Consider the following 27,099-nt stretch of genomic DNA (forward strand, 5'->3'; position numbering starts at 1 on the left):
GGAATTCCATGAGCTGGGAGCTGGCAGGCTTCTTGGTGACAGACGGGTTGGAGTGGGGAGGAGGGAGCAGAGACCGCTAAGCGAAGGCCAGGCCCCTCGGTGGACAGTAGTGGCGTAGAGGCCAGGACACACCGAGTGGGCAGTGGGTGCACAGACAACCTGCCCTGCCCTCTCCCCACACCCACTCCGCATCCTGCCCCACCCCAGCTCAGTCCAGGTGGGGCGGCTTCAGGTGAGTGCTTAGAGAGCCGACGCCTGCTGGATGAGAGGGTCGGCCAGGCCCTCACAGCTCTCACACGTGGGCTGAGAAAACATGGTCTCTGAAGGCTGCAAGGAGGGTGGCAGAGAGGCCTCTGTGCTGGTCCTAGCCCGAGCCAAAAGCGAACCCCGGAGGGGAGGGGTAAGGGCCAGGAGGAGCAGGCAGCAATGGCGCCCGGAGGTGAGCGAGCGGGCCAGCAGGTGGCCACTGCAGCTCCGTGGAGGCCGCAGATGACAAATGGCTGTTCCAGATGAGGGTGCTGGGGCGGACGACCCAGGGGCACTGTGGGGGGCTGGGGAGGAGGAGGTTGGTCATGGGGGGACATGGGTGAGGAGCTGGCTGAGCCTGAGAGGAGGCGAGTGGCAGAGGTGAGGACTGGGAGGGACGTGGGCATCTGATCCGACCGGCCGAGGCGGGGAGGGCTGGCGTCCGGGACGGATTTCTTTCTCTTTCCCTCTCCTCTCCCCTCTCTGTCTTCTTTACAGCTTCAAGGCACAGTGTACATGCCATGAAATTCACTAGAGCACATCCTACGGCTGTAACCAATTCACAGACTCTGCAGATCCAGTTCCAGACTCATGACCCACAGAAGTTCCCTCACGCCTACCTGCTGTCACTGCCCAGTCCTGGACGCTTTCCAGGCCACTGCTACCTGCTCTGTCCCTACACATTTGCTTCTCTGGAGGTCTCACACAACCACAGCACCCAGAGCCGCGGCCGTGCGGGGCACATGTCAGTGGCGCGGGCTGTCGCCGGCCACCACCCCACTGGGTGGGCTTACTGCGCAGCCAGCAGCCTTCGCGTCCTTTCGTTTGGGCTGTTCTGAGCAAGGCTGCGCTGCACTTCCGTGTCCGCGAGCACAGCTCTCACAGGTTCCGGGGCTGGCACTGTGCGTGTAGGCTAAGCGTGTGTCTAACTCTGAAAGAACCGCCGAGCTGCTCTCCAAATGTTCCTTCGAAGACCGTCTTCAATGGCGGGGAGAAGCTAAGGGTGCGGGACAGAGAGAGGCTGGGGGCGCGGGGCTGGTCAGACAGGATGGGCGGGAGAGGCTGGGCTGTGGGTCTGCAGATGTAGGTTACGGTGGAGTCACTGGCCTTCCGGGAGGAGCTACGCGCCCGCGAGCGGAGGGGTCGGGCTGGAGCGCGGAGGGAGGGGTCCTGGCGCCCCCTGGTGGCCAGGCCAGAAATGGCTTCGCGGAAGAGGAGGGTCTCCCCTGGGGTCCGTGGGCCCGCGGCGCGGCTCTCCGGACCTCTGGAGCTCCCCGAGCCTGGCCGCAGACTCTCCCGCGGTTGCTAGGCTGCCATTCGGTGCAAGGGGCAAGTCTGGACCAGCGGGGTTCGGTGTCGCCGCAGAGAGCGGTCAGATTGGGCCGTAGAGGGCTGAGCCCGCGGAGCTGTCAGCGCCGATTGGTCCCCACTAGACCGGAAGTGCCTCCACAACCGACACCGCGGGCGGCTCTGAGGCCGGGTGCACCGCTCATTGGCCGGTGTCGGAGCGTGGCCCGGCCCGCGCGGGGATTGGGTGCGGGCGCAGCAGAGGCGGCACCGGCGCGGCGATTGGACGCGGGGGCCCGCCGGCGGTGGCGCGCGATCGAGCGAGGTTGGTGCTGGCCGCATGGGGCGGCGGCGGCACCGGGCGGACCGGGCGGGTGCGGCCGGGGCGCTGCCCGAGGCTATCGCCGCGCTGAGTCGGGCGCTGCCAGCCGGGCCCAGCCCCGAGACCTTCCGCCGCGCCAAGTTCGACCGTCCAGAGGCGGTGAGGCCGCGGGGCGGCAGGCTGAGTGGGGTCTCGAGCAGACGCAGGGAGGCGGCAGGCACGCTGACCGCCGCCCTTTGACCTTCGCAGGCCCCAGCGCTTTGGCAGCTGCTCTTCTCCGTGCTCTCGCAGCTGCGAGCTGACAGCGCCTCAGCCTCGCTCAGCCCGGGTAAGCCCCACCTCCCCTCCAAGCCCCACCTCCCTCCTAAGCCCCACCCCTGGCGCTATTCCCCGCCCGCTCAATCACTGGCCCCGCCCACTCAGGCCTAAACCGGCCTTGTTAGCCCCGTCCCCGGTAAGCTTCACTCCCTGTAGTCCCTGTCCCCGCCCACCTTCCCGAGCCTCGCCCCCAGGTAGCCCTGCCCCCTCATCCTGGTTAAGTTCCAACGCCCCTGGGACTCTGCTAGGGGTTCTTGCCAGGGTCCCTTAGGGGTCTTGGTGTCACTTCCAATGTGCGGCCCCTTGAGTTGGCTGTCTCCTACCCGCAGAGGTCCAAGCCCGCTGGGTGAAGTCTGCGCTGCGCTCACAGGGCTACCCCCGGCTGGCTCAGTTCCCCAAGGATGGCTCCCAGGGTAGCCGCGAGCTGCTCCTGGCCCTTTCCTGGCTCCTGGCCGGCGGGGCCCTGCTTGAGCGGCTGCTGGCCCAGACCTGCGTTCGGCTGGGCGATGAGATGCCTGCATGTGAGGTGGGTGTGGGGTAAGGCCGCACGACTCTGGGTGCTGCCTGCGAGACCCACGAGGACAGCCCTGTGGGGATCAGCGTTGCTATCCTGGCCGCCCTGGTGAGGACTGGAGGGCTCAGCCTATACTGGCCTCCCTGTCCTGGCCCCCCAGGCCCTGCCTCTACTCCAGGGCAGTGTGGGTGTGTGCCCAAGGCTCTGGCCCCTTGTGGACTCCAAGGCTCTTACTCCTAGGGGCCTCCTTTCTCTTTCACCTTCTGGGGTCTCCGCTGCCGTGTGGGAGCAGGACCGACCCCTTGTCCCCCTCCAGTGTGAGGCCCTGGCCAGCCCTGGACGCCCGGCGCCCCGTGTGGAAGCAGACAGCTGTGCGGGCCGCGTGGATGTGCGCCACCTGCAGTGGCTGATGGGAAAGCTGCGTTTCCGGTGGCGAAGCCTGATGGCCAGTCAGCAGGAGCAGTGCGCCCTCCTGGGCAAGGTAGCGCCACTGAGAATTGTCCGCCAGGGGGCAGTTACCCTGTGGTCCAGGCCGACTGTGGCCTGTGCATCGAGGCCCTGACTGGGCTGGTGCCCTGGCGGTTGGCCTGTCGTAGGCCTCCCAGGCCTAGCTGGGGGCTGACTGGTTGGGCACTGCCTTGGGATGGCTTGGAGCCAGAGCCCAGAGCTCCCGGTGGTCCAGGAGGGGCCCAGGACAGGTGGGGCTGGGCATCCCTTTGGCAGGGAGCCTGCGGGCTCGGCCGTCCTGTCCCCAGAAGTCACTGGAGGTTTCAGGCTCTGTGTCACTGAGCAGTGAGATGGGCTCCCCTTCTCCCACAACACCCTGGATATGGGCTGGTGGGCCGTGGGCAGCTCCCGTGGGGTTCCTAAAGGCTGATAAGGGCCTACTGGTTAGCACAGGTGTCCACAGGCCCAGTGCAAGGTCTTGGCTGAGAGGTGGCTGAGCAGGTGACCACGGGCTCTCTCCAGTACAAGGCTCTTTGGTGCTAGGAACTGCCCCCCCCCCCTCGCGTCTCTCTCCTTGGCAGAGGGTCTTTTGCTCGGCAGGCCTCACTCCCTGTTGTCTGGCCTTGGCTCCAGTCACTCCTCCTGCATGGGACATGGCCACCTGTTAACCTCTGTGCTGCCTTCCGGTGTCACCTGGCTGCAGAGCCCTCTGTTCCCGCAGGCCCAGGCAGGTCACTCTGTTGTGCCACGGCCCCACTGAACCTCCTAGCCTGTCCACAGGCTGCTTCTCCCGCCGTGTGGGCCTGGCACTCTACGAACTGAGGGGAGAAGGAAGCAGGGGTGCCCCTGTCCTCCCCCACCAGACCCCGGGAGCTGGGTGGGATGGGGAGGCTGTGGAGAACGCTGCCCAGTGCCTGTCCCTCTGCAGGGGCCGATGGCAGGCCCTGGGCCGGCCCCCGGTGGTGCTGGGTCTGTCTGCCCTGGATGGCCTCGGCGAGGCCCTCTCAGCCCTGTTCCTTCATCTGTAAGTTGGGCTCCGAAGGCCTCTGCCCAGCGCTGGGCGAGGCATCTGCCTGCTCAGCCGGGGCTCTGTGCTGCCCATTTCAGATCCACTCATACACTCACGGCTGTCACAGCGACCGCAGTCTCGGCCACCTGTCTATCACTGAAACGGAGCTGCTGAGGGACCCAGAGTACGGCCGGCAGGTGAGGCCTGGTCGCCCGAGGTGGGAGGGGCTTGGAGGAGGACCTGGCCTTTGAGCTGTGTGTGTGCGCACGTGGCCGGCACGGGCAGGGCCTAGGGGCACAGGTGTCTGGGCCGGGCTGGCAGCAGGCGGGGAGGGCTCTGGGATTCAGGAAGATCAGTGCGGCGTCTGAGCCGGTGGTGTCGGCACCTCGAGCTCATGCAGGTGTCATCAGTGATGGGTGCCTGCCAGCATGCCTCACACTCTCTGGCCACGGGGTCCTAGGACAGGCCCAGGGCTGGCAGTCAACTGAGGGTTGGGCTCTGGCCTGTTCAGAGTGTGAGGTCGGCACCGCCCAGTCCTGGGGATGCTTGGCTAGGCAGGAGGGCTCAGGCTTGAGGCTTGTGTGGCCTCTGCTTCCCAAGGCTGATGCAGGGCCCCAGGTATGAAGGGTGGGGCGGTGCCTCGGCCAGCCCCGGCCCCCTGGGGGCACGCACCCTTCTGCAGGCGCAGGGGCGAGCTGTGGGTGCTGGGCGGGGGTGTGCCCAGGCCAAGGGCTGCACCACTTCCCAGCTGCGCTCCGTGCACCCTCCGCCCTGCCTTTGGGCTTTCCCAGGTTACAGGGGAGGGGCCCCCCTGCCCCATCTGCTGGCAGTCTCCGGGGGCACCCCAGTCAGCAAGGGGTGTGGGGTGGAGGTCCCGAGTCAGAGCCTGCCTGGACTCAGCCCTGGCCCCTAGGCACTCGCAGCCGGGGCCGGCGTGGGGCCGGCAGGCGGGGCTGGCCTGTGCTGGGGCAGAGTGCTCGGCTGGGGCTGGCAGCAGCACTGGGCCTGACTGGGCCTGACTGGGTCTGACGGCTGGCTGCCATGTGGTCGGTCGCAGCTGCTGCAGAGGCTGGAGAGGGAGAATGCACGCCTGGAGGCCGCCCTGGAGTGGCGCCGCAGGGAGCCGGTCTTCTGGCAGTGGATGGTCAGCCTGCCCTTCCCGCCCTCCCCGCCTGCCCCCCTGGATCTTGACCGCGGGACCCCTGGGTCGGCAGTGGGGCCTCCCAGTTCCCGGGGGACAGGGAGTGGAGACTCAGGCCACACAGCTTTGCACTCAGGCCTGCAGCTCTGAGCCTGGGGCTCCTTCCAGACATCCAGGGCCCCCCCTCCATCGTGCCCAGCCCCCGGGGTGCCCAGACTTCTCAGTGGTCTTCGGCCTTCCAGAAGACTGGCTTCAGTGCCTCCCTGGCCTCCATTCCTGCGTGATGGTAGCCGTCCAGCTTGCCGTGTGACCCGGGGTGGGCACTGCCCTGGGCATCTGTCCCCGCTGGCTGGGGGTCTGGGCTATGGCGCTGAGGGCTGTGCGGCCGCCTGCCCTCCCATGTGGGTCTCTCTCTGCAGGACACTGTCCTGGGCGCCTGTCCCCCAGAGGCTTCGCAGCCCGCGTTTGTGCCCGGGGCCCAGGAGCACAGGGCCGACGAGTTGGCGCTGCTGGCGTGGGAGCTGCGGGCCCTGCAGGAGGAGCTGCGGGCGGCGGCCGAGGCCCGGCGGGCGGCCTGGGCAGCCAGGGTGAGGCCCGGGGCTCTGATGTGGCTGCTTTTGCGGCCGGGAGCGGGGCTGACACGCGGCGATCCGAGTGGCCGGGGCTCGCGGGCTGGACTGCAGCGGAGTGGGGCCCGGGGCTGCACGGGGGGGGGGGGGGGGGCGCCCCAGCGGCTGGAAGCTCCGCGTTGGGGTCCGTTGGCCTCCTGGGGGCATCCTCAGGTTGTCCCTGCCAGCTGCCATGCACGAAGTCCCCGCCCCGCCTGAGCAGGGCCCCGCCCCCCCTTGGGGCAGGCACCGCTCCTAGCTGTGGGCGTGGCCGTTGGGGGGCCTGCTCTTCTGAAGCTCCTCACAGTCTGGTGGGCCCGGTTCTCCCCGGATCATCTCCGGGGCGCCCCGAGGAACAAGGGGGTCTCTGAGGGGCCTGAGCCACCCACTCCGGCTGCTGTTCAGGCCCCTCTCAGCTCTGGCGGTGACAGCTGACATCTGCAGGGGACTTCTCATAAGGCGTGGGGCTGGCAGTCGTCACACCTCAGGTTGTTGGCGTGACAAGCAGAGCCCAGGGGTCCGAGTCAGGGTTAGGGCGGTTCTCTGGGGACAGCGCAGGTGTAGGGTGTAGCGTCTCCTCCTGCCTGTGCCGGACCACAGGTGGCCTTGGTCCCCATGCCCACCCCTCCCATTTGGCAGTGGGAGGTGGGAGGCTGGGCCAACCCTGGAGTGGCATGTGGGGTTGAGGATGGGTGTCCCTGGGGCTGGGCCCCGAGGGACCTGGCCTACTGGGAGCCGCCAGGCCTTGCCACCGCGCCCACCCCAGTGAGCCTAGCTGGGCGGTCCATGGAGCAGTCTGGCTGTCAGCCCTGATCCCGGGGCACCTTGGCGGCCGTTTGGGGTTCCTGGGTTGGCAAGGGAGAGGCAGGGCCTGGAAGGGCCGGGCCTTGGAGTAACCTGGGCTTGGCCTTTGCTTCTTGGGGGGCCATGGGGACTGCAGGCCGCTGGGGCCCAGTGAGCGTCCAGGGCGCCCGAGGCCAGTGTCTGGGCGGGGCGCGGCCGCCCTTGGCTCACAAGTGGCCAACTTCTGTTGCAGGTCAGAGGCCAGGGCCCTGACTGGGACGCCGCACAGCGGGCCACACAGGAGGCCGTGGCACAGGAGCTGGCAGCTCTGCGACAGGCCTGGGAGCGAGGCGGGGGCCTGGCCCAGCCCCACGGGCCCCACGGGCCCCACCGGCTGGTCAGGAGTGAGGCTGGGCTGCTGGCGGGCCCTGGCCTGCGGGCCGCCGAGGTGATTGGGGCACTGAGGAGCCAGGAGGCCTGCCTGGAGGTGACACTGTGCCAGCTACAGGGACGGTGCCGGCAGGAGCTGGCCAGGCTGGCGGGAGCTGCGCCCGGCCTCATCTGGATCCCGCCACCTGGACGCTGAGGGGCGTGGCCGTGCCCTCCTGGGCGGGGGGCCTGACGTTTGCAGAGCCGGGTGCTGCACCTCCTGTGGCCCCCGGCTGTCTCTGCTGTGGATAGAGCTCAGCCGCGTGGCTAACAGCAGGGGCTGTCCCCTCTGAAGAGGTCATGACATGTCCAGTGTGGTGGCCATGGGCTCTCAGGGTCCAGCAAGGACTCAGAAATAAAGCATGGAGGCCTCCATGCAGAGGCCGGGCTGCCAGCCTTCCCTCCGCCACCTCATTCCGTGTCTGTCTGGGGACGGCAGTGGGAAGGGGACCCTGGGCAGCGGTGGTCAAGGCTGGGCTGGGCCAGGGGTGCCAGGGGTGGAGGGAGAGACGTGACCGGTCCCAGGGTGGGACTGCCCTGTACGCCCCTGCACCCCGTCCAGCCTCCCCCCTGCACCACCTGGGCCGTGCCTGCACACCAGGGCACAGTGGGGGTCGGGGGGCGGTGCCCCAGGGCTGAGGGGAGGCCGCTGTGGACAGAGGGGCTTTGTCCCCGAGACCACTTGGTGGGCGGGGCTGCCTTGACAAAGCCATCTGTGTGTGGCGTGCCCAGCTGCGGGAGCAGCTCCCAGCTCTCCCCGGGCGGCATGGGCGGCCTCGGCCCCTCTTCCCGGGGCAGCAGAATCCTGACTTGCTGCTGGGCAGACCACAGGGCCCCTGCGCTGCCTTCTACTTCCGGCCAGCTCAGGCCCCGGTGGCCACTGCCAGCCCCGGGCCTCCTGGGCCCCTGCGAGGTCCTGCTCATCGGCTTCTCCTGCCTGCCCGGGCTGTGCTGGGTCAGTGGCACCTTGGTCAGTCTGGGGTCTGGTGGGTGCAGGCTTCAGGAGCACCGGCCAGGCCAGGCAGGTGGCCAGGGGGTTCTCCCTTCCTGTCCTCATGGGGCCAGTGCCCATGCTTCCCACGGGGCTCCCCACCCCCCAGGTCCCTCAAGTGAGCCTGCTGTCTGCTGTGCCCACTGGCCGGCTCCTCCCCTGCTTCATCTCAGGTTGACCTTGGTCTGACCTTGGCTTGGCTGCAGTGTCTGGCTAGCTGAGTCAGGACCATGGCCCTACCAGATTCCCCTGCAGCCTACACTTGCACTGGACACCTGAGTGGGCCCTGGTGTCCAGATTTGGGGATGTGGTGGGGAGCAGCAGTTCTCAGCAGCATTTAGGAGAGAAATTGGTTGTTGGGGCACAGCTGGTGGCCTTGGTCTGCAGCTGCCTCCACCCGCCTCCTCACCTGTGGCTGTGGCCCTGGCCTCCGGCCCTGCAAGCACACATCAGCCCCCAAGCACTTGTCCCAAACAGAGTCCTGGCCCCTGACTGCAGCCGGCCTCCCTCCCTCCCTGGCCCTGCGTGGCTGTTCCCTGACTCGGCAGTCAGCCAGGACGCCCCAGGTGCCTAACGCGGGCCAGTCCCAAGGCCGGGAGCAAGGCAGAGTGCCACATCCCGCTCTGCGGGGACAGCAGACTGTACACAAATGGCACTTAACAGGTGGCCTGCTGCGGACAGCCGGGCAGGAGTCGAGGTGATGAACCGGGTGGTGGTCAGAAGGAGCCTGTCGGAGGGTGGAGGGACATCTGAGCAGAGGCCTGAAGGGGGACGAGGACAATGAGTGTCTGGTCGGGGAGGGTGGAGCAGGCAGAGGAAACGGGGCACTTTGTGGGGGCTGCAATGACCCAGAGAGAAGGGTGCGGTGGGCAGGGACCTGGGGGCTTCTCCTGAGCTGGGTGGGGCACCTCTCACCCCCAAAGGCCCTGGGCTTCTGGGTGCAGAGCCAGGCTCGGCGAGACGCCTGTGGGGTACAGTGTGGGCAGGGGCAGCAGGTGGGGGCGGGCGGCAGTGGGGAGGGGCGCGGGGGCCCGGGATGGCTGCTGAGCTTCTGAGCTCTGGCTCCTGGTTCGTGTATGTTCTCATTTACAATCCCAGGTCGTTCCCTCTACATTCAAGGATAATTTGAAAAATTGTGGTAAAAAACACATAACGCTAAATTTTCCATGCTAACCATTTTCGAGTGTATGGTTCAGCAGGGTGCAGTGTATTCACATTGCTGCGACGCAGGCCTCCAGGACTTTCCAGCTTCCCAAAACGATCCTCTGCCCCATGGCTCGCCAAGGCCCCGCCACCCCCGCCCCGGCCCCGGCACCACCACCTGCTTCCTGCCTCTGTGGGCCTGACTCCTGTGGCCCTCATATGTGTCACACAGCGTGTGTCCCTTTGTGACTGCTTATTTCACTTGGCATGATGTCCTCGAGGCCCACCCATGTCGTAGCAGGTGTCAGATGTGCATCCTTTGGAAGTCTGGGTCGTGGTCCACTGAGTGGGTGGACCACACGCGCTGGTCCAGCACCCGCCGTGGACACGTGGACACCGTTCTCCAGTCTTTTCCGGCTCTTGGCCACTGTGCCGGGTGCTGTGGTGAGCTTGGGGGTGCAGGTGCTCCTCTTCGTGGTTTAGTTCTATCGCTCTCTAGACAGTCAGGAGGCAAACGTGGACCTGATGGACATGCTGTGAGGCCCCCAGAGACCCTGGTGTTGCTCTCTGGGCTGGTGGGCTCAGAGGCCCTGCTTGCTCTCAGCACCCGGGGTCCTGGTGGCTCAGTGACCCTTCACAGTGCCCCTCCAACAAAGGAAGTACCTGCCAGTGCTGTTTGGCGGGCCTGGCAACAAGCGTTTATATCCTAATGACTTAGGAGCGGTTCAGAAAAAAAGCAAAAAACAAACCAACAATCACACACAAATTAAGAAAAAACTTAATTCTTCAACAGCTACAATTACTTGTTAATAGGACGTTTGCCACTCTCAGATCCCGCACGTCTTTCTAACCTTTACTAGTGGGCACTGCCACCTGGGTCACCTGATGCACGGAGACTGTTGCCTGGCGCTGCTCTTTGTCACAGCCATTGCTGTAAAACCACCTTCGCGAAGAGGTATCGGAAGGGAAGGCCACGTGGCTCAGCGCCGAAGTTCTGAACTCAGCCCACTTCTTCACAAAGCGCCTGGCGCGTTGTGTATTCCTGTTTCCCTCAGAGATGAAGAATACCGTGTAGTGCCCGGGAGTTTGCTAGGACACCCTGGGGTGCCAGGGAACCGCCGCCGACTACTGTGGCGCGTGTTTCCCCACCTAGCTCTGACGCTCCGGCCTCGCCGCCGTGAGCACAGCTGACCACCGCGGCTACCCGGTGGACGGCGTCCCAGACCCACTGGATGCCCCTCGCGGCCCGCGGATGGCACCCGCTGCCCCGGCTCTCCTGACGGCCCTGCTCTCTTGGCCTTCGGGATGTCCACACCGCCGCCAGCTCCCTGTGTGTTCCCGCCCGCGCAGGCGTGCAGGTGGAGGCGCCGAGCAGCCTCCTGTGTGGCGGACGCCGCAGCGAGCACCTGCTCCCACGCAGCACGCTCTGCGGCTTCCGGGTCTGCAGACCACCGCCCCCGCCGCCCCCGCCGCCCCCGCCGCCCCCGCCGCCCCCGCCGCCCCCGCCGTCGCCTCCCCGAGCGCCACAGTCACTGGTCTTCCGGGACTGCCGTCTCCTGAGCACGGCTTTGCAGGGACTCTGAACATCTGAGATACGATCTCGTTGATAAACATCATCATGTTACTCATGATAAACATCTCTGCTCCGTCATCTCGTGGTTTCCCTTGCTGAACAGAAAACCTAAACTTTGTTTTGACCAAGTTCGCAGTTGTTTTGCCCCTTGGTTTTTACAACGGACGTTTTCTTCAAGAAGCACTTCCCTGTGCAAGCTCACATGCTCCTCCTTCTCCTTCTGCCGCTTCTTCCTGAGCCCGAGGGCTCCGTGCCCTGAGCCCAGCTCCTTAGGCGGTGAGAGGCGGGAGGCCAGCACCGCCTGGGGGCAGACGGGCCCTTTCCTCCCTGATCCGGCTGCCACTTCCGCCACACCCGGCCCTGCTCCGGCTCAAAGTGAGCGTTTGACTCAACTCACCGTTACTAGGTTAAAATTTCCCTTCTGTTCTCAGTCCACTGAGGGTTCTTTTTTTAAAAATAAGTCATGAACAGCTACTGAATCCTAGTAAATGCCTTTTTTGCATCTATTGATATAATTATGTTTTCCCTTTAATTCGTTAATGTAAAGAATTACATTTATTGGTTTTTTACAAGTCTTCATTAAAAAATAATTTCCGATGGAGCCCGCAGAAGGAGTCCCCACAGCGCCCGGTCGTCGGCAGGCGCGTGACCTGCACGTGGGACGGGCACGCGGCACGCCCCTCTCCGTGAAGATCCGTGTGTGTGGGCGTCTGCGCCGCGAGGGCGGCCCCGGGCGGAACGCCTGTCGCCCTCACGCTGCAGGGGCCCCGTGGCCCCGAGGCCCCCCGGAGTCCCGCGGTCCCGAGGCCGGCCTCACGGTCCGCGCTGGTGCCTCTGCCGCCGCCTGTCCCCGGTCTCCTTCCCTCCGCGCGCGCTGCTCTCCAGTCTCCTCGGCCTTCGCGACCGGACCGCCTCGTGGAGCGTCCCTCAGCCGCGTTTCCTTGTGATCGAGGCGTCCCGGGGAGGAGGACGGCTGGCCCGCGGGGCGGCCGGACACGCTGCCGGCCACGGGTGCCCCTGAATCCCCGCACCTGGGCGACGGCCCTCGCCGGCTTCCTCGCTGCAGCGTTAACGAAAAAGCGCGCCATGGCCACTGAACAGCGACAATTGAGGAGCACTCTGCGGGGGGCCCCCTCTGTGTCCGCGTCCCCTCCCGAATCAGACATGCGCCTGCTGGTGACACTCTGGGCGACGGCCGGGCCGCCATGCCCCAGCCGTGCGAGCGCCGAGCCGCCGCGCTGCCCCCCCCCCCCCCCCGGAGTTCCTGTGGCGCTGAAGGGCCGCCGCCCGCCCTGCCACTGTGGTGCCCGCGCGGCCCCCACGTGGCCGGCGAAGCCCCTCGCGCACTCCCGGCCTTTCAACATCCGCACGCCCTAGGTAGTTCTCGGCTTTGGAGCCACAGATACCTGAGGCTCATCTGGATTTTTTTTTTTTTGCCTCGGTCCCCACACCAGTCGTTTCTCCAAGGGGTCCTGGAGAACATGTCTCAGTGTGCTCGGTGCTGCCGGGGCGTCTCCGCTGACACGGACGCCTGCCTCGGTTATCCGGCCCCGGCGCACGCAGGGCTGGCGCCCGCTCAGCCCGTCCCCGGCGGCCACCGCTCTGTGACAGCGAGGAGCCCGCGCCCTCCGCCCCCGTCTTTTCACATTTTTTCGCCCCGACCCGCCCTCAGCGAGCGAGCTCTTCCTCGACGCACAGGCTGACTGAGAAGTGTGTTTCTTAACTTGCGAACACGTTTTCTTCCTGCTTATCTTTCTTTGCGACGAGCTGAATTGTCTTGTGTTTGGAGAAAATCAACATGATTTTATCCCGACACTTCTGACACTTGCTTTTCGGGCCAGTGGCTTGGGCAGGTGTGTGCAGTTCCTTGGTGCCACCTGGGGCATCCTGTCCTGTGAGTCACAGCCGGACGTAGCCCCTTCTGTGCCGCGGGCCTGCCTGCTCTCCTTCTAGTGCCCGACTTCGCTTTCTGCCTTGTTACATCAAGAATTTTGTGTGTTGCACACCCGGGTGCACGCGAGGCCGGGGCTGTGACGGCTTCCGGGAGAAGGGCCTTTATCACACGCACCTGGCGCCTCCGCGGACCTGGGGCTCACGCCGGCGTGCGCTCGGCTCGCGTCCGTGCCTCCTCTGCGCTGTTTTCCTCCTCTCTGTGCACGGTGTTGGCTGTCTCGTACACACGGGACGCGTCTGTCTCCTGACCGACTCTTCCCACGCACGTGGGTCGCCGGACTCGCTACCGCGTTTGGGCCTAAACCCGCTGCCTTACTCTGAGCCCCGTGCGCCCGCAGCGCCCAACAGGTGCCGACGCTCGGCCACTGCGGTGTCTCGTCAGTGGGAAGTCGCCTCTGCCTAACGGCGAACAGCTCCGCGTGAGGCGTGAGCTGGCTCGCCGTCCATGTGTCCGTTTTGGTGACCTGTCAGTTCAAAGAGTCATGATTTTTAAGAGCTTTTACACGCCTGCTCTGCGTGGGAGCGATGCGGCGAGACACGCCTCCCGGCCGTGACTGGCTCTCGGAGCGGGAGTTCTCATCGCTGTGTCCAGGGCGTCGGTTCATCCTTTACGGACCGCGCCTTTGGCGTCCTGTCTAAAAAATTTCTGCCCGGTCGCAGGTCGTGAAGATCGTTCACGTGTTCTTCTAGAAGTCTTATAGTTTCATATTTAATGACTCATTTTGTATTAAACATTGTAGGTGACGTAAGGTTTAGGAGGAAGGTTTCTTTTTGCATACAGATATTGAACTGGTGAAAACATTGTTCTTTCTCTGTTGAAATCACCGTCGTACCTCAGCTCAAATAAATGGGCCACACTCAGCACCACGAGCAGAAAGGGAAGTCCCCAACCTGGCAAAGGACCCTGCGGACATCGCGCTCAGTGGGGGAGACCGGGCCCTCCCCCGACCCCATCTCGACCCCCCCAGGATCAGGAGCGCAGCAAAAACGTCCCCTCTCACTGCTCATATTCAACAGTGTCTGGAGAGTGATTAGGCGACAAAAAGAAGCGAAAGTCTTCCGGATTGGAAAGGAAGAAGGAAAGATGTCTGTCTGTAGCTGACGTGATCCCGTACATAGAAAATTCGGAGGAATCCATCGAAAAAATATCAGGACTAATAAATGAGTCCGGCGAGGTTGCAGGATACAAGACCAAGCCACGGAGTCCCTCGTGTTTTTAGGCACTAGCGATGAGCAATACGAAAAGGAAGCCAAGAAAACGATCCCACTTATAGCAGCATCGCAAAGAATAAAATACTCCGGTGTAAATCTAACGAAAGCAGTGCGAAACGTGTGCTCCGAAAACCACAAAATGTTGTCGAAGAGACCTGAAAAGACCCGAGTAAATGCAGAGACATCTCGTTTCATCACCAAACGGTCCACGGATCCAGTGCGATCCCTATCAAAATCCCAGGTGGCCTTTTTTTTGAAATTGGCAGACTGATCCTAAAATTCATGTAGAGACACAAGGGATCTAGAACCGCTAAAAGACTCTCAAAAAAGAACACAGCCGGAGGGCTCCCACTTCCCAATTTCAAACCTCACTGAGAGGCGACAGTAGTCGAGACTGGCTCAGGCGGAGGAAGACGTGCAGACCAGTGGGACAGGCTGGCGACCTAGACGTGACCCTTGGATTCGTGCCCACTGGTCTTCGGCGAGGGTGCCCAGGCCAGCCGATGGGGGAAGGAACGGTCTTTTCGACAAGGGGCGTGGGACGACTGGACGGCCACATGCAAGAGGGGGAAACCGAATGGCTCACGGCGACGTCCTTCCCTTCTCTCTCAGTCCTGGAGGCCAGAAGCCGTAGCCCCAGGTGTGGGCGGCTGGGCCCCTTCTGGGGAGTCTCCGTGAGAATATGCCACGAGCCCCTCTCCCAGGTCTCGGCGGTGGCCCGCAGTCCTTGGCACTCCTTGGGCGACGGCTGCGTCACTCCAACCTCTGCCTCTGCCATCGCGTGGGCTTCTTCCTTATAAGGGCATTAGTCACTGTACTTAGATGTCACCGATCTAACTTGATGAAATGTGCAAAGAACGCTTGGACAACACAGGTTCTCTGAAATGCGGATTTTTAAGAACCCCGTTTCAACGTGCCAAAGGGGCGAGGCACGTGACCCGCAAGGCGGTTCCTCCGGGGCGGCCGCTCCCGCTCCATGTTAAAGGGGCCCCGTTCATATTACTGTTTCCCCTTATCTCAAGACCCTTAATTTAATCACACAGGCAAAGTTCCACTTGCGTGTAAAGCAATCTGTTCGCAGATTTCGGAGATTAGGACGTGGACATCTCTGGGGACCACCGTGCTGACCACAGCGATCATCGGGAGGGCCGAAGCCACCATCCCACTGTCTGCGGCTTCCGCTGTCGCATCCGAGACGTTGAACGTCAGATGACTCTCCTTCTGAGGTCATCTGACTGCTCTGTTCCTGACTGCTTTTAAGACTTTGCCTTAGGCTTCACCAGTTTTATAGGACGTGTGCAGTTGTTGTTGTTGTTTAATGCTGGGAGTAGGCTGGGCTACTTGCATTAGTGGCTTGGTGTCTTTCACCAGGCACAGAAGCCTCTCAGCCACCTTCCCCTTGCGCACCCCCGACCACGCCCTCTGGGGCTCTCGCCACGCCCTCTGCTCCGGCTTGGCTCGGCCTGTGGCGCTCTCTGCCTCTGGCCCCGTCTCCAGGCTCCTCTGCCCTCCCCTGCAGCTCCCGGAGCCTCTTTTCAGTGGTGTCCAATCTGCTCTTAATCTTTCCTTTGAGTCTTGATTTTGGTTATTGTGTTTTTGAGGGTTTGAGTTTTTGTTTTTATTATTATTATTATTTTTCAATCTACCTTGTCACGTTCATAGTTTCTGGCGCCCTGTCTTGGGCCACAGTGAGCCCGCTGTGTCAGGCTGCATCTGATGGCTCCTGTCTCTGGGGGGTCCGGCTGTTTCTGCCGGCTCGCTCCTGCAGTCCGCTTTGAGGGGCACATTGTGCTTGAAAAATAACTCAGGGAGTAAGCCAAGGCCCGCGACAGAGACACTCCCTCTGGCATCTCCGAAGTGACCTGAGCTGGAAATAGGGTCTCTACAGATGTCATCAGGTTAAGGTGAGCTCACTCAGGTGGGCCTTCCGATATGACTGGTGCCTTTACGAGAAGAGGGGAGACGCACACAGGGAGAGGGCCGTGTGGTGTCGAAGGCAGATGGGAGGGGCGCAGGCTCTGCCCTGGAGCCGCCGAGGGAGTACAGAGTGTCCCAGCCGCTCTGGGCCCAGCCGCCGCCTGGGGATGCAGCAAGGAGGGTCGGGACGGGGTGCAGGGTGAGCACGGGGAGGCTGGGCAGAGAGGCCAGGGCTTGCCGGATGGGAGGCAAGAACTGGGTGCCGGCTGTTGGAGTGTTACGCAGGGTGCTGAGACAGACTTGCAGGTTGTGACATGAAGGTTTTTTTTCTTTGAGCTCGCCCTTGGCTGAGGTGGGGGAGGGCGGACGGACATGCTGCAGAGATGGGCAGGGTGGCCTGGGGGCAGCCTGTCCCAGGGGGAGTGGCAGATGGGGTAAACTGTGTGGACCCAGGCACCTGCTCAGAGCCTCAGTGTTCAGAGGCCTGGGTGCCAGTGAGGCTCCAGCGCTTTGTGTCTGTGGGGTGCTGGGTCCCTTCGCCCCTGTGACCCGCGGTCTCCTCTTCTGTCAGCGGGAAGTGCGAGCAGCTGCGGGGAGGAGCCAAACAGGCAGCAGGTGCTCTCCAGCCCTGCATCACAGGGGGTGCATAGACTGGGGTGTGGGTGGGGGCTCTGTGAGGGCGGGGCCTGACCCTCCAAAACCCGGGTGCCCCCCCCCCCCCCCGGGTGGCTGGAGGAGAGGATGGGGGCCGCCACTGCCCCTGTCGGAAGACGCCCAGGAAATCTGGAGCGATCCGGACCCAGGTCCTCTCTGGGGCGCGGCACCGGGCCTCCGCCGCCTCTCTGGTTCGGTTCCAACGGGTCACGCCCGAGGTCCTGAGGGCCATCTGCAAAGAGCCGAGCTGTGCTCGCTGGACTGAGGGCCCCCAGGCCACCTGTCGCGAGCGAGGTGAATCACCCTGGGGGCGACCTGGGTCCGGTGGGGGCTGGCGGTGGCGGGGGGGGGGGCGGCAGCGGAATTTCAGGGCGCGAGCGGGACTGAGGCGCCCTCGGGGCGGTTTCCCGGCTGTGGGTGAGCAGCGGTGGAGGGGAGACTTCCCGGGCCTGCGCATGGACCTGGGGAGCTCGGCTCCCAGTGCCACGGGTCCGGGCGCCGCTGCTGCGCAGTGCTGTCGCTGTGGCAACGGGCGCTGGACCCGTCCCCGCGGGCGGCGGGGCGCGGGGGGCACGGGGCGGGGCCTCGGGCGGAGGCGGGGTGCGCGGACCGGGGGCGCAGCGGCCCGGCGGCCCGGCGGACGAGCGCAGCCTCGGCCTGGCGGGGGCTCGGCGGCCCGCGGGGCGCAGCATCTGGCCGCGGCGGGTATGCGCGGGCCTGGCGGGCGGCGGCGTCTGCCGAGCGGGGCGGGGACTCGGCTTGGGCGACCCCACTGCCGGCTGCAGAGGAGGTGGGATGTGGGGCGGCGCTGCAGGGGTGAGGCCTGGGCCGGGGAGCCCGCGGTGGGGCCGAGGAGCAGAGAGGCCGCCTGCTGGGGCTGCCCAACCCCTTCTCCGCCCTGGGTCCGTGGGGACTGGCGGGGGGCGCGGCAGCCTTTCCTCCCCGCTCTCGTGGGCACAGAGGGTGGTTCTGGGTGGGGTCCCGTGCGAGGGGGTTGGTGAGGGGCCCTGGGCTCCAGAGTCTGTGAGGTCTGCGCGGAGGGGCGTGTGGGGGACACGCGGCGGCACAGGACAGCTAGAGCAGGCAGGGCCTGCACGGGTCCCAGGGAGAGGCCCGGGCAGAGTGGGGGAGGGGTGGTCCGCCAGCCCTGGCTTCCGGGGGCAGGGCCAGGGCTCCCTCTGTGGCTCGGGTGGGATGGGGTCAGGCCGGACACCCTCAGCCCTCACCCGGAATATGACGAGTGGCCGAGGGAGCGAGCACACCGTGGGGCGGATGCGGAGCAAGGGGCCAGGGGTGCCGCAGCTCTCTGGCTGTTCGGCCCGGCCAGGGCTGAGGGAAAGGAAATTCGCAGGCGGCGGCTGCAGCTAGAGGAGGCCCTGGTGTGTGTGGGGGGCTTCTTGCCTCAAGGCTGTCCACCCAGTGGGGGTGAGAACAGGGTGGGCGTGTGGGTGGGGAGGAGCTTGTGGAACTGCGGGTCTGGGTACAGGCGGATGACCCCCCCAAGCACCCTCTCCTCCAGGTGTCTGAGCTCAGACCAGTCAGAGGTCCCCTGGGAGTGGGGTGCTGGGTGGGGGTCTTCTGGTCGGAGGGCCTCCTCTGGTCTGTGGGGACTGCGTTGTCAGGGGAGACGGGCCAAGCGCTAGCTCCACAATCAGGGATGACATTAAGTTTCATGTGTTCGTCTAGATAGGGCAGTTAACAGAGCCCTGGGGCCAGGGGTGCTGTGAGGGGGAGGGTGGGTGGGGGGCTGGCTGGAAGCGAGTCTGCAGGTGACTTCTGGGTGGGTGGGGATGTGCAGGCCTCCATCATGCCCTGGGTGTGAACTGGCCCAGGCGTGGGCCTCACAGCCTGCTGTGTGACTCCAATGAGCGCAGCCATGACAACCAGTGCCAAGGGTGAGAGGTTCAGGGGGCTGCGAGACTCACAGCGAGGCGGGTGCACAGCAGGGCGGGCTTCCTGAGTTTGCTGTGAAGGCGGCAGGGAGGGGAGGGGAGAGAGAGCAGGGGCCCGCCCCTTCGCAGTGAGCTGGGCAGTGTGGGTGTGCCGGCCAGGTGCAGGGGAGTATCCAAGGCCGAGATGCGGCCCGGAAGCCAGCCTCCCAAGGCAGTGAGTGCGGAACCCCCCGGGCGGGAGCAGAGGTCAGAGAATGGTTCACATGCATGGGGAAGGTGGCCCAAGGCAGACTGAATCACCGGGCAGGGAGGCCCGGAGAGGCCTGGAGGGTGGAATTCTCAGGAGTTGGCCGACTGTCAGTCCTGCATCAGAAAACCTGGGTCTCAGGATGGGGCCTTGGCTTCCGCCGGCCTCCCGCACTCCCGGAGCGTGCAGAGCTGAGGGCGCAGGCCGCTTCCCGGTCCAGCGCTGCGCGCGGGCAGAGGGGACGCCGGAACCCCCGCGGGAACGTGCTCGGGCGTGGGGCCCAGGCCGCCAGAGCCGGAGGGACGGCCGCTTGGGCCCAGCAGGGACGACCCACTGGGGACCCGAGGATGCGCGCGGCTGGGAGAAGCCACTTCCGTTCCATTTTCTTCCTGGCGGCGGCAGGAATGAGGTCTTGGGTCTCAGGTGGGGCTGCAGCGCCCTCTGGAGGCCTCGCTGCCGGCTCCCGGTCCCCGGGGCGCGCATTGGCATGTGCGTGCCACAGAGGCCTCGGGCGCATCGCGCGGATGGGGGGGGGGGCGCCCCCCACCGCACCCTGACTCTGTCTCCTCTGGTCTCCTCAGGTTCCTAGCTCGCGGGCCGGGAGCGGTGGCGCCCGCAGGGCGGCTGGACGGACTCGGGTGCGCCATGCCCGCGGGCTGAGCGCCGCCGCTGCCGGGCCTCGTCCTGCCTCGCGTGGAGGCCGCGCGCGCCCAGGTCCGGGCCCTGGCGGCCCACCATGGTGCTGCCGCCCCCGGACCGGCGCCACGTGTGCCTGACCACGCTCGTGATCATGGGCAGCATGGCGGTCATGGACGCGTACCTGGTGGAGCAGAACCAGGGCCCGCGCAAGATCGGCGTGTGCATCATCGTGCTGGTGGGCGACGTGTGTTTCCTACTGGTGCTGCGCTATGTGGCCGTGTGGGTGGGCGCCGAGGTGCGCACGGCCAAGCGCGGCTACGCCATGATCCTCTGGTTCCTCTACATCTTCGTGCTGGAGATCAAGCTCTACTTCATCTTCCAGAACTACAAGGCGGCGCGGCGGGGCGCGGCCGACCCCGTGGCGCGCAAGGCGCTGACGCTGCTGCTGTCGGTGTGCGTGCCCGGCCTCTTCCTGCTGCTCGTGGCGCTCGACCGCATGGAGTACGTGCGCACCTTCCGCAAACGCGAGGACCTGCGCGGCCGCCTCTTCTGGGTGGCGCTGGACCTGCTGGACCTGCTGGACATGCAGGCCAACCTGTGGGAGCCGCCGCGCACCGGGCTGCCGCTGTGGGCCGAGGGCCTCACCTTCTTCTACTGCTACATGCTGCTGCTCGTGCTGCCGTGCGTGGCGCTCAGCGAGGTCAGCATGCAGGGCGAGCACATCGCGCCCCAAAAGATGATGCTCTACCCCGTGCTCAGCCTCGCCACCGTCAACGTGGTGGCCGTGCTGGCGCGCGCCGCCAACATGGCGCTCTTCCGCGACAGCCGCGTCTCGGCCATCTTCGTTGGCAAGAACGTGGTGGCGCTCGCCACCAAGGCCTGCACCTTCCTCGAGTACCGCCGCCAGGTGCGCGACTTCCCGCCACCCGCGCTCGCCCTGGAGCTGCAGCCTCCTCCGCAGCGCAACTCCGTGCCGCCGCCCCAGACGCTGCGCTGCCCACCCGGCCGCCCTCACGGGCTCTCGCCCACGCGCGACGCCCTGGACACGTGACAGGGCCCGCGTGGTCCCGGGGACTCCTCTGGGGCGCAGAGACATTGGCCGGTGGGGCGCGCAGCTTGCATGGGATGGGGTGGGGGCGGGCTCCCCACGGGGCCGGGCGCGGTGAGCGTCTGGCCTGCAGCCGCTAATCCGTCTCAGGGACCCGCGGGACCACGGACCTCAGTCCTGCTCAGCCAGCCCGGCCCCGTGCGGGCCGGTTTGTGCGGCCCAGCGCGGAGTGGGAGGGCCCTGCCCTGCCTGCTGGCCCTGGGTATGGAGGGAGGACAGAGGGGGCGGAAGTCTGGTTCCTCGGGGTCCCTTGGTGGGGGCTTCTGGCTCAGAGTTTGGGGCCAAGGAGGCCTCTGTCATTTTAAAGACTGGTGTTTACAGTTTTGTATCCAAAGGCTCAGGAGCTGCCTGTCTGATTCTCGGGGGAGGGTGGAGGAGAGGGTGAGGGCGAGTGGGTGGGTGGGGGGCCCCTGATGGCTGCGCTCAGGAGCTCCCAGGTGGGGCCCACGGCTCCGGAAGACACCCAATCCTAACTTCCAGAGCTATCGTCACCCCATCTCTGCTCTTCTGGAGAACCGTAAGCCACCCTTCTGCCCAGAGTGTGCCAGCCCCTGCCCTTGCCCCTGTACCTCAGGCACAGAGATCTCCCCAGGCTCTGGTTCTGCCCCTGGGCCCAAGGACTCCTCCAGCCCACGACAGTCGAAATCCAGGTGTGATCAGGTTCCCGCTTTGCTCCCTGGTGGCCATCGCAGCCTTGGGCCAGGAGCACGGAGCCTGGCCCCACGTCACCGGGGCCCTGCAGCGGCCCAGACTGCGTGGAGTCCGCAGCAGCTGGTGGGTGACGTGGCACCTTGGTGGGGCAGAGAGGACGCACCCTGACGTCCGTGTGTAGGTCTCTCGCCTGGCCCCCACTCGTTCCGTGACCCTGGGCACCCAGCAGGCTCAGGGCGGTTTCATAGCATCTGCAGAGAGGCCGCTGAGTGGCTCTCTGAGGGTGCTGTGCACGATGACCGGGGGTGGTCGCACAGGTCGTCAGGGGGCGCAGAGCATTGTGGACCCCCGTGGCTCAAGCACGTGCTCACTGCACTTCTCAGGGCAAGGCCCAGGGCGCTGTCCCCTGAATGTCTGTAACCAACCGCTCCCCGAAGGACGGGAGTCAGGGAGAGCGGTCCTCTGAGAGAGGATCGGGAGCAGTTCTGGGACTGGCACGCAGCCCTCACTTCTCGACCCGGTCCCTGCTCGCCGTCACCTGGGGTCTGCCCTCTGGGAGGTGCCTGCTTTCCAGCCTGCTGGCCTCCGCGACCGCTTTCCTCAGGTGCTCAGGGACGACAGAGTGACTGCAGCCAACCCTCTCACACGCCAAAGCCTCCCAGGGCCCCGCCCACCCAGACCCCGCCCCCGCCCAGACCACGCCCCTGTTCCCGCCCAGGCCCCGCCCCGCCCACGCTGCTCCGCGGGCTGCAGGAGCCTGCGCTGGGGAGCAGGCCGACCTTCCTCCTCTGTGCGCAGGGACCAGACTTGGTTTAACGGCCCACGTGCCCTTCCGCTGTGTCTCTGAGCCACCCCGCCCACCTCGAGTCCCTTGCTGTCTCCAGCATCCGGAGCACGGCCGGGCGCGTGTGCAGGGCTGCGAGCCAGGGGCCTCGGTCGGTGGAGGCTCACCGTCTGCCCTCTGGGTGTGCCTTGGGAATAGGACGGGTACCGGCCACCTTCCAGCCCCCCTGACCTGGCTTCCTGCGGGGGCCTGTGACGGCGGGCTGGCGCCGTGCTATCGTCCCTCACTCATCAGCCCACAGGTCCTGACGCCGAGCCCAGCAGACCCCGTGGCCCGGTGTGCGTGGCAGGTGGCCTCGCGGGGCTGCCGGCCTGAGGGGCACCAGCTGGGCAAGCTCTGGGGTGTTGGCGCCTATATCCAGAAGGTGGGCGAGTGCGGGAAGGGTCTCGGGTTTGCGGTTCAGGAGTGGAGGCCCCCACTCACCCTGTGCTAGGCCGGGAGGCGTGTGCTTGGGCGGGGGCTGGATGACATCACTGTGTGGGGACACCAAGCGGCCCCTGCGAGGGCCTTGGGGAGTCAGCGGGCATATGGCATCGTGGGACTGGGGGACCCCCTGGATGTGGGGTCGGGTCAGGGAGAAGACGAGGAGGCGCCCCAGGGGAACGCTGACTAACGGGACTGCGTGCATGGCGGGAGGTCACACAGGGGTTTGGAGGCATCAGATTTCTGTGTAAAGACGGCTGGGCGCTTGGGTGTCAGTGCCCATCCTGGAGGACCTGGGGTGGGCCCTGGCGAGGGGAGGGGACGACAGGCAGTGGCCCGGCCCTGGCTGAGGCCCGTCTAGACTCAGGGTCAGATGGGGAGGGAACCAGCGAGGAGCTGGGGGGCCATGGGGGCCAGGTGATTGGCCAAGCAGGAGGGGGTGGGCGACTGGTGTGCAGAGGACTGGGAGGCCCAGCAGGTTGACCAGGAGGCCACCGGCGACAGCAGGCTGTGAGGTGGACGCCCCACCCGAGCGAGTTCGCCAGCGAGCAGACAGGAGAGGGGCCGGCTTGCCGGTTCCCCGGGAGCTTGGCTGGGGGGCGCGGTGTGAGGGCCTCGGCAGGGGGTCAGGGTTCTGAGAAGGGGCCGTTGCCCCTCCCGTGGGTCGGCCCACCTCCCCCTCTGGGGGCCTTGCTCCCCGTGCTGCCCCTCCTTCCAGGCAAGGTCAAATGCCACCAACCCACATGTCCCTTCCTCAGACCTCTGGAGGCAAGAGGGTTGGAGGCCGAAACCCCGACACGGTCTCAGCCGTCTGGACAGTGGTCCAGGCCCATGCCCCAGGGGGGGACCTGCCCTTCCCCCAACTTGCCAGTCCTGGCCAGAGAGACCCCCGTTCCGATGTGCCTGGGGCCCGAGGTGCCTGACAGGTGCGAGGCCCTGGAGACAGCCCGGCTGCACCCGTGTTGGCTCCGGCTGCACCCCAGGTGCCTGGTCACACACTGCCCACCCTGCCCTCAAAGTCCCACGTGGCGGCAGGGACAAAGAGCTGCCGTGCTGCGGGGCGGGGTCAGACCGTGGCCTTGAGGACAGAGCTTGAGGTGCACCCTCCTGGGGGGACCCACGCTCTGTTTCCTTCTGTGTCCCAGGTGGGAGGGCGGGCGATGGCCCCGGGGTCACCGCACCGGTACCGTCTGGGGAACAGCCACGTGCGGGGCCCGGGGGCGGGGCTCCTGGCGCGTCCTGTCATTGGTGCGAAGATCCTCTCACGAGTCCCTAGCATGGGTCCCCTCAGGCCCACAGCTGGATCTGGCTCCCGTGACAGCCCCCGAATCGACGGCCGGCCTCGGGGAGTGGGGTGCGATGACCGGTCGGGTCTGGGGTTTGATGCAGACTGCGCCCCGGGAGCTCTGCTCGGTGCAGAATGCTGTGCTCCTCAGGGCGCAGCAGGGGACCTGGACACCTGTGTCGGCCCCTCTGCCACAAGCCCGGGGAGTGGGTGTGCACAGCCGACCGGCCCTCTGGCCTTCCCAGGGGGTTCCGCTGTGCCGTGGCCTGCAGGAGCCAGGAGCGTGCATGCTCCCGTGACCCTGTGGTCAGCACCCTTGTTAGGATTCTCTATGTGATGCCAGCACACACTGAAGTCCCCAAGGGAATGAACCTGCACAGGGACGGCCCACTTGATCTGAGTCTCTCCGTTGCTCTGTTCCTCCCAGGTGACCCCAACAGCAAACCTCAGGCCGCTCAGGGCCCTTGGGAAGTTCTGGAAGCCAGAGTTCAGGGCCGGCCCTGGCCAAACCCCCATCACTGGACAGTGGGGTTTGGGGACAGGATGTGGGTGTCAGGCCCGCCTTCGCCTGCCTGGGAGTCCCATGACGTGGCAGACAGCCCGTCACTCAGGCGGGAAGCCGTCCCACCCCCCCCTCCCTGCAAGGCGTAGTCCTGTTTTCTGTAGCAAAACAGCCTCATCATAGTCAAAGCTCAATTTAGCAAAATCGAACCCACTTATCCCAAGTCATATTTAAAACGTTACTACACCAGAGGCCTTTTGTGCAGGAAAGTCACAGGGAGTCAGTAATCAGTGGTCATTGCCGTGCGTCCCGCCGCGGGCACGCCGCGCTGTTCCATCCTGTGCCCGGCGACGCCTGGCGGGCCCCCCAGCCTGTGCCAGTGTGAACCGTGCAGCCACGCTGGCCTCGTGCAGCGGGTCCCCTGGGCACACGCAGTTAGGGGTGCCGTCCGAACACATACGACCTTCTGAAGGAGATGCCTAAAGGTTTTCCAGAAGGGCTGTGACAAGCACCGTCAGCCGCCACGCGTGACAGCTGGGGCCCTCGTCCTCTGCCTTACGTGGTGCTTTCGCATCCAGGGTCGCAGGTGAAAAATCCCGCGTCGGTTGATTCTTGGCTCTTTGTACGTAACCTTTGCTTTTTCTCTGCCGGCCTGCAGTTTGTCTGTGACAGTCTGACGTCTGCTGGGATGTTCTCGGTGTGGACTTCAGCGTCTCACCCTGTTTGGGTCCCGTGAGCTGAGGTCGCTCGTCTTCCTGAGTCCTGGGGACGGAGCAGAGGTGCTGGGTGTGGGAGAGCCGTCGGCACCGGCCCCATCGCCCCGGCGAGCTCTGGCTCAGGACACGGCTCGCGCCCGTCTTTTCCTCCGCCGGCGCCTTTGCCTTGCGCGCTCTCGTGCTAGGCCTCGGTGCGGGGCCTGGTGTCCGCGGCTGCTCGGTTCCTCCGAGTGTCTCTGTCTTCGCCGTCCGTCCGCGCTTTCTGCGTCACGGCCGTGCTGCGAGCTTTGTGGCGCTTTGTGGCGCTTTGTTTGCACGGCTCCTTTCCCCACGGTGTTCTCACTCCCCGCTGCGGACGGGAGGCGCAGCCCCTGCCAGCGCACGGGCCGAAGCCCTGCCCACCGTGTGGCGGTGTGAGCAGGTGGGGTGTCCGCGGGTGGTCGGGGCTGGGTGTGGCGAGGTGCCCTGTCAGCCGTGCGGAACTGCACGTGGCAGCGTTCGCCTTGGCTGAACCTCGGCAGGGACCAACCCCTTCATCAAACTTCTTTCTGCGAGATTCTACTGTGGAAAGTTGTACCCAGTGGTCATCATGGTGAAGAAAGGCGGCCCACAGCGACGGAAGCCACGTGCGGACGACATTCGATAGGGACGAACGTTGGCCCACGAACGCAGTCTCCCCTGTGAAATCTACGTGAAGAATCTCTCCGTTCTCTGTGATGTAGGGAGGAGAGGCGGATGTTGGCATTGGCCCTCACCCAGTGGGGACGCGTTGTGGACAACTGCAGGTGTGCCCACGGGCCACCCACTGCAGAGGCGCCTCTCCAGGGCGCGGACGTGGACGTGGGCCGTGCCGCACAGCAGGACACGCAGCAGTGTAGGGAGTGGCAGAGGCCAGCACGGGCTGCACGCGCCCGGTACCACGCGGGGCACACCCAAGGGCCCCCACCCCGGACATCTCTGGGTGCTGCCGCAGTGCTGACTTTGGGTTCCCAGGTGCAGAGCAGGGTGTGTGCGACGCTCAGGGTAGGCCTCCCCACGCACTTACACTAGCACTTGACCACGAGCAAGGTCGGCTGGGAGGGGAAGAGGGGACATTTATTCTGGCAGGAGGGAGCCGCACCTGTCCGAGTCGCAGCTAGCAGAACATGCAATGGTGGGGGATGACCACAAGGGGGCTCCCGCGCCCCAGCTCTCCCAGGGGCCAGTCACCGTTGCCGTGGCGACCCCGCGGTGCAGAGGGACACCGGGCGGGTCTGCGAGTGCCACCCCGAATGGGGCAGCACCCTCACCGTCCCCAGAGATGAAAGACTCCACAGAACAGTGATGAGAACCCGCACCCTGCCACAACTGTGCAAAATGAAAGAATATTAGAAAAAAGAGAGAAAACTGCAAAAGTTTCAGCAGAAGAACAGGTTCCCCCAAAGAGAGTACGAGCCTCCTTGACATCAGACTTTCCAGCCAACGGGGACAAGGGAGGAGGCTTGTAAAGCATCGAGGAAACAGAAAGAGGCCTCAGAGTCCAGCTGGACAGAGACCAGGCTGAATGGCCGTCAGGAGGGGGCTCTCAGGATGGAAAGTCCCAGAAGTAGGAGAGTAAAGCTGCCGCTGGAAAAAAGGACAGAGCATCAAAACGAAGACAAGAAGTCATGTGCGCAGTCGCCCGGGACGACATCCTGGGAAACGTCGGCACGACAGGGGATGTCCGTTGTGCTAAGGTGTGAGTCTGCCTTGCTGAGAGGCTGTGACTATTCACACATTCTATAAATGAAAGAAGGTAGTTAAAAGAGTCTCAAAAACAATCGCCAGAAAGTATGACTAAACCAGCAAAATGAAATATATTCATGGGAAAGCAAAAAAACCAGGAAGAAAGAAATAAAAAGGAAACAGAGTCCCTGAGGTTCCATCAAGACAAGAAGTGGAAAAATAGGCCAGAGTGGGGCCTCTGCGAGGAGGACCCCCCCCTTCGGCGGTTTGCGTAAATGAGCGGGACTCGCGGACATTCGTTTTACTCTGGGTCGTCATCCAACATGACCTAGTTTTCTGCTCACGGTCCCAGCTCTGGCCGTGGCAGCTCATGAGTTGGGTCCCGGTCACGAGGTGGACCTGGGACTAGGTCGGTGCACGGGGCCCTCTGCTTCTCGTCATGCGGCCGCCCCAGGCGCGGCAGGGGCTGATCTGTCTCAGAAGCGATGCCCGTCCAGCTGCCCGGGTGTCCTGTCCACTCCCTGTTTCCCTCTGGCTCCTC

The 27,099-nt window shown here is 65.1% G+C and overlaps 2 protein-coding genes across 13 annotated transcripts; both read left to right on the top strand.

Moving 5' to 3' along the window:
- The first annotated feature begins 1,273 nt into the window (after positions 1 to 1,273).
- TEDC1 (tubulin epsilon and delta complex 1) lies at positions 1,274 to 7,518 on the top strand. 4 transcript variants are annotated; one of them, XM_036238175.1, is made up of 8 exons: positions 1,280 to 2,014; positions 2,105 to 2,183; positions 2,503 to 2,699; positions 2,980 to 3,168; positions 4,242 to 4,340; positions 5,201 to 5,287; positions 5,704 to 5,871; positions 6,929 to 7,518. In XM_036238175.1, the coding sequence occupies exons 1-8, from the start codon at positions 1,874 to 1,876 to the stop codon at positions 7,259 to 7,261; spliced, it is 1,293 nt and encodes a 430-aa protein (XP_036094068.1). In that variant the 5' UTR covers positions 1,280 to 1,873; the 3' UTR covers positions 7,262 to 7,518. The 4 variants fall into 4 exon arrangements, with proteins under 4 accessions (XP_036094069.1, XP_036094070.1, XP_036094068.1 ...); XM_016121489.2 differs by having other exon boundaries at positions 1,284 to 2,014; positions 3,004 to 3,168; XM_036238176.1 differs by lacking the exon at positions 5,201 to 5,287 and having other exon boundaries at positions 1,274 to 2,014.
- A 7,381-nt stretch (positions 7,519 to 14,899) lies between these two features.
- On the top strand, positions 14,900 to 20,771 carry TMEM121 (transmembrane protein 121). 9 transcript variants are annotated; one of them, XM_016121521.2, is made up of 2 exons: positions 14,900 to 15,880; positions 19,268 to 20,771. In XM_016121521.2, exon 2 carries the CDS (start codon positions 19,423 to 19,425, stop codon positions 20,374 to 20,376), a length of 954 nt encoding a protein of 317 aa, XP_015977007.1. In that variant the 5' UTR covers positions 14,900 to 15,880; positions 19,268 to 19,422; the 3' UTR covers positions 20,377 to 20,771. The 9 variants fall into 9 exon arrangements, with proteins under 9 accessions (XP_015977007.1, XP_015977005.1, XP_036094082.1 ...); XM_016121519.2 differs by lacking the exon at positions 14,900 to 15,880 and adding an exon at positions 16,620 to 16,841; XM_036238189.1 differs by lacking the exon at positions 14,900 to 15,880 and adding an exon at positions 17,171 to 17,252.
- The last annotated feature ends 6,328 nt before the right edge of the window (positions 20,772 to 27,099 follow it).

The sequence above is a fragment of the Rousettus aegyptiacus genome, unplaced genomic scaffold (genome assembly GCF_014176215.1).
Source record: "Rousettus aegyptiacus isolate mRouAeg1 unplaced genomic scaffold, mRouAeg1.p scaffold_m13_p_21, whole genome shotgun sequence".
Taxonomy (NCBI): domain Eukaryota; kingdom Metazoa; phylum Chordata; class Mammalia; order Chiroptera; family Pteropodidae; genus Rousettus; species Rousettus aegyptiacus.